Genomic DNA, 9942 nt, shown 5'->3' with positions numbered 1-9942 from the left:
ATAAGAATATTATAAATTTTTGGAAAATGGGCGTAGCCACGCCCACTTATGGTTACATGTGTATATCTTGGTAACCGCTGCACCAATTTCTTTCAAACTTGGCCCAGTTGTTGCCCTTTATATAACCCACGAAATGGCCGAAAATTTTTAAAATCGAACAATAACCACGCCCACATCCCATATAACGGTAATTTAGAAAAATACGAAATCCTNATTTAGAGAAATACGAAATCTTTGATAAATCAGTAAATATTAAAGCTAATTTATTCAAAATTAATGCTTGAAACAATTCTTTACCAAGAAATACGTTTGTGATAAAATTTTGGAAAATGGGCGTGGCACCGCCCACTTATGATCATATATATATATCTCGATAACCGTTTTACCAATTTGTACGAAACTCGGTATGGTTATTGTGCTTGCCACATAGAAACGCTGAAAATTATTGAAATCGGACTTAAATTACGGCCGCTTTTCATATAACGGTAAATTTCAGAAATGCTTGAAACTTCAATATTTCGAAATTTAAGGACGCTAATTTACTCAAAATGGATACACCCCGGTTTACCATGTAGCGGTAGCTTTCGGAAAGGTGAAAAACATATATTTNTGTTCGGCTCCGCCCGAACTTAGACTTTCTTACTTGTTATTAGCTTGTTTTTTTATTTTTTGTTATTTTATGGCCTTATAACAATTATATTCAACAATTTTTATGAGCTTGAGGCCGTTTTTAGTGAAAATTTATTGTGGAAAACCAACATTAATTGGAAAAAAAATGGTAGAAGTGATAGCTGTTTCGAAAATCACCACATTTCCTCATCAGACTTGTTTCAGTAGGAATCGAACCGACGATCACCACTGACTCAGCCAGTTGCCTACGCACTGTGCTAAGTTTGCCTTGTTAATTCTTGTTGCTTATTTTCCACTATTTCACTTTACTCAGCCAACTACAATCAAGCGCAGCTATTCCGCTGCAATTCACTTGATCATGTGGTTGTTGGTTTTGTTGGTTTTTGTTAATATTTCCATTATTAGAATGTTTAACTTTTAGGTGTGCTCGTCCTTAAGTTATTTGTTTTTTGTTATTTTATGACCTTATAACAATTATATTCAACAATTTTTATGAGCTTGAGGCCGTTTTTAGTGAAAATTTATTGTGGGAAAGCAACATTAATTTGAAAAATAGAGAAAAAATCCTTCATTTTAGACTATTACTGAAACCAAGATGTATTAAACAAGGTGTGATGGACAACTCAGTGCGGCTCTCTTTTAAGGCAATATATAATGTCAAAAAATATAAACAAACGATTCAAAATTCATAATTTTTTTTTTTTCAATTTGAAATTTTTAAGGGGGTTCCTCTGAGAGCAATGTCAAATTCAATACACTTTGTTAAACACATTTTGATTGAAACCCCTTTTATGATAATAGTTTTCTTAGTGAAGTATTTTCAATACATCAAAATACTGTAAACTCCAAGTTTAATAAATCTATTAAAAAAGTTCTTCACATGTTTTTCACGATTTTTCCCTCTTAACCTGCTAATATTAGTAGAAAAATCCACTTCAATTTTCCGATGTTATAGATACATATACGTATGTATGTACAAATATGACATTCCATTCCCATGCTGTTATTTTAAAAACGTACTACTTTCTTTTTGTCAGTGTACATATGTATGTATGTATGTATATGTATAACACCAATCAGCTTGAAGTTTTCAGTAAAGCTTTTTAAGCAAAAGCTTCGTTAATAAGCTTTATATGTCAGACAGCAAACGAAGTAGAAGCAAAAAGAGAACTGCTCAAACAGCTCAGCTGACGATGTAAACAACTGTAAACTATAATCGACTGTCAACAAATTTAGTAGCGCACAAAGTTCAGCCGCTAGCAATAGCAATAAAGTGAGAAAACAAAGCCAAAGAAATAGAAGTAAGTGTTATCTGTTGAAATAAATACAAACCAATTACAATAGGTGATGTAAGTTACTGCTAAGCTAAAGATCACAATCACATTTATCTGCTCTTTCACAAATGACTAGTGCAATTGCAGCGCTTGCTAGCGGTTAGAGAAATGTCTTCGACAGTGAATTTATCAGGTAGGTACATAGTAAATGCTTCTAACTACGCAACATTTTCTGTGCGCTCATTGATTTTTCATTAAAATTTACAGCATTGCGTCTCAAATATCGTGAAAAGAAAGAAGTTTTCCTTGAAAATAATATAAAAGTGAAGGAGCCGATTACGCTATTTCGTGAATGGCTGGAAGAAGCGCTGAAAACGGAGGAACTGCTAGAACCTAATGCCGCTTGCTTGGCAACAGTAAATAGGTACTTGGCTTATATACACTTTCATGTAAGCTCATTTATGTACTTCACTTATTCTTACTTGCAGAGATGGTAAACCTTCAAATCGTTTTGTGTTGCTCAAAGACGTCACCGACGATGGTTTCCGCTTCTTCACTAACTATGGCAGTCATAAGGCACAAGACATTGCTTGCAATCCCAATGTAGCTATGACACTTTATTGGCTACCATTGCGTCGTCAGATACGAATTGAAGGCGTGGCCGAGCAGATACCCAAAGCAGATTCTTTAGCATATTTTCATCAGCGGCCACGTGCGTCACAAATAGGTGCACTGGCTAGCGAACAAAGTACACGTATACCTTCACGTCAGCATTTAGATAAAATTGAGCGGGAGATCAAAGATAAATTGGGCCCAAATGGTGAGGTACCTCTACCCAACTGGGGTGGCTATTTGATAAGACCGCATACCATAGAATTTTGGCAGGGACAAACCGATCGCCTACATGATCGCATACAATTTCGTCGTGGGCCCGGAGTGGAAATGGTATTTATGCAAAAATTTATACATACTTACATACTTAGTAATCTCAGTCCAAAATGAAGTTAATGAAGCCATAGAAAAGTGAATGCCTGATTTTTAAATTGTGCTTAGAACCGAGATATCGTACGTTTAATAATGGAGAGAATTAGTTAAAAATCTACGTTTTTGGAGATTTTATCGTGCAATTAATGAGCGTATCTATATGCATTTCCGCATCAAATATAAAATTTTAGGTTAGGGCTAGACCAGGGTAGCCAACATATTTTTGATTATTTCCTGATTTCGACAATGAAATTCCCCGATTTAGCTCGAAATTTCGCGAAATTCCGCACCCATAGTTATCTCCTTATTTACAAAAACAAAAATTATGTATTTTGATGTATCGCTGCGCTTTCTGTTTATTTTGTTTTTAAGTGTAATTCATTTAGTTATTTATAAAGCTAGCCAAACTTTTATAAAGTTTAACAAAAAATTAAAAAAATGTACATATAATATTTACGCACAAACAGTGGTCGGAAAAAATTTAGTCGCACCAAATTTTGACAATTTTTGAGATTTTTATTTTTTTTACGTAATTTGAATTATTTTTTATAAGAATAGAGTTCATTCTTTAACAAAAAGCGTTCAAATCCAAGTTTCAAACTTTGGACAATATTAAAAAAAAAATCAACAAACTTTCGTAAAAATTTTGAGCTTTTTAATTCCATTTTCTAGAAAAAGTTTTATAGCCCACTTAATTCTAGTACAAAAGAGTGCAAGTTTTAAGTGCCTAAAAATTTTCATTTTAGAACTTTTTTGCCGAAGATGTTGCAGTTTTCTTCCATATAAAATAAAGAGTATTTATTCTTTATTAAAAAAAAAATCTAAACGAACAACGGAAATGTTTAGCTATTTGTAACTTTATTATACTAGAATTGAACGTGCCACACAACTGCATATGGCTAATTCCACGGTGAGGAGTGTGAGATCTCCACTTATATATTTTTTTTAATCATTGTGAAATTAAGGATGCAAAAAAGAAAAACAAATTACACTTAAATCCTCACAACAAACAGTTCATTTCCCCACTTCCGCATGTAAACTGAAATTCCCCACAAAAAACGGCCCTTTCCCCGATTCCCACGCTATCTGAAATCCCCCGCAAATCGAGGAATTCCACACGAGTTGGCTTACCTGCGCAACCGAAAATCGAACATTCTGACACTACTTTTTGCCTGTTTTAATTGTGCATGAAAAAAATTTCACTTCCTGACATTTTTATGCTTATAAAAAAATCAATGACCTTAAGAATTTTTCCAAAAATGCACAAAAACAGTCGCAAAACAAATAATGCATTAACATTTAAATACTTCATATCAGGAGAATAAATTAAACACTAATATTTTCGATATTTCCTTCAACATGTTTGTAACTATACATAACTCTTGTTTCCGGAAAATTCATTTAAGGTTGTATCACTCACTACTGAAATACAAAATTTTGACAATCACACGCTATTTACAGCTGATGAAACAATACAATCTTATATGAATTTACTTTGGAAAAAGCCCTTATATTGCCACATTTTACCGCACCTTAAATCAAAACTCCAATGAAATTAAAATGCGACAGAAGAACGCGTAGTCCATCTGACACCAATTTTCTAGATCGGTTAGGTAATTATAAATGAACTCCATCTGGATTTTAACTAAAAATTCGTTCATTATTTTAGATTATTAATTACGAAACAGTCATACAATCATAAATATAGATCACCCCCTGTAAAAGAAGAAAAGGGCATAAATTTTAAAATGCCCTAATTTTATCTAATTCAGTAGTAAGCGGACACATTCTTGGGAACGAAAAATTTTTGGTTTTCCTTTTTTTCATACAAAATGCTCTACCATTCACGTACTTTTCGATAGATGGACACGGCCACTCAAACATATCCAGTTGTGAAAAAACTCCCATAAGCGGACGCGAAGCGGTCAATTTCGTTTTTTTAACCGACTTCCAAAAAAGGAGGAGGTTATCAGTTTTTTCAATATTTTTTATTTTTTTTTTTTTTTTTTAGATTTAAGGGATGTCATATAATGGCATCACATGTCACGTGCCGATTATTATATCGATAAAAATGTCGATCTTAAATTGTGATAAGATTGAGGGCCAATTTCTGATGAATATTTAAGCACCAATTAAGTTTAATTTTGAATTGTTATTTAAATGCCATTTAGCTTTCGTTGGGTTTCAGATCAGCCTTATTTTAAGACGCCACACAAGCGGCTACATTGGTGCTTGTTCCTTGAATTTGTTATTGCATTTTGCAGATTGTTGTTTGACAATATTAACAAAACAATGTTTCTATTTAAATTAAATAAATTTTTTAAGTAAATCAACAAGGTTAAGATTAATATTAATACAAAAATTTTATTGAGCTTGAGGCGGGCTGTATTTGAAAAAAATTATCGTGGAAAAAACAACAATAGTTTGTGACTTGTGTTTTTTACTTTTGTTTTTGTTTATAGATAGACTCGACTTTACTACGCTTTAAAATTATTTGCTACTATTAGATACTCTTTTTCTCGTCTAAATGAATGAACATTATTGTTGACTTGAAGTATATTCTATCGTTACAGGAGGTCGACGAAAAACTAGTGCATAGAGGTGAAAACGGTTGGGTCTATGAGCGATTGGCTCCTTAGATGAAGTCCCCTGCATACGTCTATGGCAGTGCTGTCAGAATATTTTGAGGCTTATAGCTGATTTCTTCGAAAATATAGCTAAAACTGGTAAAAAATTTGTTTCATCACCAAAAACAAAAAAATAGCTAAAAATATTTTTCTTAAAAAAGAGCTAAATAAACGTTTATTCAAAAAGGTAAGGTAAGGTAACTAAAAGTAATATCATACTTTTATGTAGATATGTCTCTAATAATTAGATATTATAACCCAAACGAAAATGATTATTTTATTACAAATGTACCTAAATATTTACACACATTGAATTGGCATAGTAAAATTGTAACTAGTAAATATTAAAAAAAAAAAACGTTGTGAACAAAATTAGGCGTTTGATGACACAGTGCGACTAAAAAGGACTTTAAAATTTTATTTTTTAAATTACTTTGAAATTTTAAATATATTATAAAAAAAACATATNCGTTGTGAACAAAATTAGGCGTTTGATGACACTGTGCGACTAAAAAGGACTTTAAAAATGTATTTTTTAAATTACTTTGAAATTTTAAATATATTATAAAAAAAACATATTTTTTTTTTGTCGTGCGGTATAATAGTTGTAATAAAAATGTATGAAGCATGCCAGAGTACCAAGTTTTGTACAGTTTGATAAGCATACAGCACAGTATACTGAAAAATAAGGAGTCAGTTAAAAATTATAAAATTCTATGTAAAAATGGAGAAATTTAAAAAAAAATGTGTCTACAATAGCTGATTCGATTAAAAAAAGAGCTAAAAGCTAAATGCAAATTTCTATAGCTAAATGTTGAAAATAATAGCTAAATCTAGCTACAAAATAGCTGCTTAAATTGGCAATAATTTAGTGACAATAATTTAACACGCCGTTTCAGGGGAATTTGATGTAACTACTAAATAATCGCTCTTTCTTAGATAAGATTTACATATCTTTTTTGTTTGTTTACTTTTTAAAACAAAAAACAAGCTTGTTAAAATACGGAAATTTTTAAAATATTAAAGAACTGTGAATATTTACACAAAATCTTGCTTGAGTTGATTTTTTATTAAGCCCAAAGATAACAACCAAAAACTAACTAAATTCAAACTGGCGAACACAGTGGTTTCAATTAATTTCATGATTTTTTTTTTTGTTTTCATGAAAGCTTTCAAATTTTTCAAGAGACCAATTGAATCCGATTTTTGAATTTTTATTGACTATATTAAATTTTTCGGTGCAAAGTGCAAAAATGGAGCAATTTTGAAACATAATAATACATACATACGATACATAATAAAACTAGTTGAAAACAATTGTAGAGTTCCTTCAAAAAAAAAAAAAAGAGTATTGACAATACATGTTATAAAAAAAAAACTTTAACGAGAATTTCAATTTTTTTTTTAGTTTTCAGAAAATTATGGGTATACAATTTAATAGGTGTTTTGATTTTAAAGAGCAAGTTAAAAGTGTCGAAAAGTTGGCGTAGATTTTTAATATTTTTCTGGCTAAAATTTCGAGCACCTCTGCATGCTTAATGGGAAGTCAAAGCATTATCTTTGTCTCGTGTAGTTTATATTCTTATCAATATCTCACAAAGTTTTTCCTAGAACGCCCTATTTCAGAATTTTATTGAAGAATGCCCTATTTTGGAATTTTATTTAAAAACACCCTATCTTAAAATTTGGTTCCAAAACGCCTTATCTCAAACGAAAATACATTGAGAATGTGCTGAGATAGCGCGCTTTTGAATTGAATTCTGAGATAGGGCAGTTTCCAATCAAATTCTAAAATAGTGCGTTCTTCAACCAAATTCTGAAATAGGGCATTGTTGAAAAATTTTCTGGCATACGGCGTTTTCGAAATGGCTGCCGAAATAGGTCCATCTTCCACTCAGCCATCGATATGTAGATTGTTTCTGTAGTTATAATTTTGCGCTAAAATTTCAAACTTTGTTAATGTATATGGATTCCAAAACCAACAAAAAAGACACACAGTCCAATGAGCCGGGTGTGAAAGCAAAATATTAACGGCAATTTAAAAATTTTTTGTTTCAAGACTTTTGTGGAAAAAAACTAGCAAAATTATTTTTTGTCGCGGATTCAGCTGCAATAATTATGGTCTACTTACATATAGCATGCAGATTTACTCAAAATTTAAAGTCAACGCAAACACTTAGCCACTTGCAACGTGCTTTTTATTATACTAAAATTTAATGATCTACAAAACTGAATACCCAAAATTTTTATTAAAACTAAAAAACAAAAAAAGTACTTTTAGTGAAAATTTTTTTACATTTCAAATATTTTTTTTTCATTTTGGGCGAACCCTGCAATTGTTTTCAACTAGGTTTTATTATGTAAAATTTTTTCAAAATTACCACTTTTACTGCACTTTGCACTAAAAAATTTAATAGGAGAATGTAAAAAATCAAAAATCGGACTTAACTAATCTCTTGTAAATTTTTTAAGCTTTCAATAATAAAAATTGGTTGAAAAATTAAGGCTCCAGTGTATTATGAACATTAAATTCCATTTATTAACCACTGTGCATCGCCCCTCTGCAGACAATAAGTTTGTTCCACACGAGCCCGCGGCATCCTGCGGGTGCCCAAACAGCCCAGAAAGCGTTCTTCATGCTAAAAAAATGGGTAATAGAGAGCGAATACGTTTCATCTTTGGATCGTAAATGTCTTCTCCTTCGTGCCGGAGACAGCCTGTTTTTCCATAAAAGCTATTGTGGAAATGGAAAATGCCACAGAAGTTTCAGAAAATGTAGTTATTTGCTAATTTTATTAGCCATATAACATAAATACACATAAAATTATTGTCTATAGCTGATTTGCTGATTCCGGACACGAAATGTGTTTTTTTTTGCGTTTCTCACGCTCTGGGCACTTTTGGCACGTGTTGACAGCGGCTTTGAAATCGAAAAATAGATAAAAATGTGCTTGTTTTTAAAAGCAAAGCGGAATGAATATTTTCAACACTTGTGCATATATATGCATATGTATGTATAAATCGACTCCTCCAAACCATATTATGCTAAGTCTGATTAAGTCTAAGGTGACCTTAGCATGGTATCGTTTGGAGGCCTCGGTATGTGCATGCGCCCTTAAAGGTACTTTTCATTGCACCACAGATTTACATACATAAGAATATTTGTATTCTCCACATAATAGGTACACCAGCCGAGCAACTCGGTCACTGATGACGCAAACCGGTAATACAGATTTTAATGCGATTTAACTGGCATTGAAGCTGGCCAGACAAACACAGTTTTGCACTTAACTTGCCTGGCACACTGCATTAAAATGCAAATGTTGTTATTAACAGCAGCAACAAAGGCAATAACAATTGGAAGATAATTCCCCATGAAACGTTGACCACAAACTTTAAGGGACAAAATATGCGTGTTGCAAGGATAGCATAGCACAAACATAATGCAATTTATTTAGCTTCAGCAACACCACAGGCAATCGCAATGTATTTACGAGAACATTTTTGAAGAGCTTTTAGCAAAAATTACAAATGAAAAACTGAATTATGCAGCTGTTAGATAATAATAGGAAGAAAGGTATAAATACCAGTGCAACCTATATAAATAAATTTTAAAATGTTTTGCATAAAAAATAACTCGTACCAAGGAGCATGAATATTAGTTAGTCCCAAAANCATATATAAATAAATTTTAAAATGTTTTACATAAAAAATAACTCGTACCAAGGAGCATGAATATTAGTTAGTCCCAAAAACGTTTAAAAGTAAAAAAAAGCCACAAACAAAAATTCAGCCCAACCCATTATTTAAATATACCCGAATTGAGGCTAAAATAACGCCACAGCGAAAATGCAAATTACGCAAGCAAACAAATTAGAAATAAAAGAAATTTTAAGAGCATAACATTACAACCGCAAAAAGGCAAAAGGAGGCGTTAAGCCAAAATGTCTTCAAAATTAGCGTAGTTGCCAAAAAAATGTTCCTTTTAGGAGTTTCATGCTCACATGCATTAATACATGTAGGTATGTACACATATGTATGCGTCTTAGGGCGGAGTAATTTTTTCGAAGAAAAATTTTCGAGGAAATTGTATAGCAAATTCAAATTCTACGATTAATTCTAAGCAAAAATGGCAAACAAACTAAATACCAAAAATAATGTTTGACTCTCCCAATTTTCAAAAGAACAAACAGTATATCGTAACATTTCTGGCGGAAATTTATTTTTCATTGTACCAAAAAATTACATATTCTATTTTCTCGGTTTGGTGAATTAGTTTCCTACATATGAAAAAACATACAATTTTGTAAATGAAAAATTAATTTCCTTCAGAAAAAGTTATAATACACTATATATGTAACACTTCTATATTGGCAGTAAGCCAGCTTCTCAATGTGTAAGCATTTCAATATAGGAGTATTACATAT

At 31.7% G+C, this 9942-nt stretch overlaps 1 protein-coding gene across 4 annotated transcripts; it reads left to right on the top strand.

Moving 5' to 3' along the window:
• The first annotated feature begins 1812 nt into the window (after positions 1-1812).
• Positions 1813-5931, top strand: sgll (sugarlethal). Of its 4 annotated transcripts, none has more exons than XM_017626595.1 (5): positions 1813-1931; positions 2041-2097; positions 2172-2328; positions 2393-2849; positions 5462-5931. In XM_017626595.1, coding segments are annotated over exons 1-5 (738 nt in total). In that variant the 5' UTR covers positions 1813-1930; the 3' UTR covers positions 5528-5931. The 4 variants fall into 4 exon arrangements, with proteins under 4 accessions (XP_017482084.1, XP_017482088.1, XP_017482087.1 ...); XM_017626599.1 differs by lacking the exon at positions 5462-5931 and adding an exon at positions 4350-4450; XM_017626598.1 differs by having other exon boundaries at positions 1821-1931; positions 1996-2097.
• The last annotated feature ends 4011 nt before the right edge of the window (positions 5932-9942 follow it).

This window comes from Rhagoletis zephyria, unplaced genomic scaffold, assembly GCF_001687245.7.
Source record: "Rhagoletis zephyria isolate East Lansing unplaced genomic scaffold, Rhagoletis_zephyria_1.1 Rzeph_scaffold_04704, whole genome shotgun sequence".
NCBI lineage: Eukaryota > Metazoa > Arthropoda > Insecta > Diptera > Tephritidae > Rhagoletis > Rhagoletis zephyria.
The sequence above is the reverse complement of the archived record's forward strand: the minus strand, read 5'-3'. Positions and strand labels throughout refer to the sequence as shown.

What these genes read in the sequence shown, in the direction of transcription:
- sgll (XM_017626595.1), top strand. An exon ending in TTCGACAGTGAATTTATCAG is followed by an intron (nt 2,098 to 2,171) that starts GTAGGTACATAG and finishes TAAAATTTACAG; the next exon opens with CATTGCGTCTCAAATATCGT. An exon ending in TGCTTGGCAACAGTAAATAG is followed by an intron (nt 2,329 to 2,392) that starts GTACTTGGCTTA and finishes TCTTACTTGCAG; the next exon opens with AGATGGTAAACCTTCAAATC.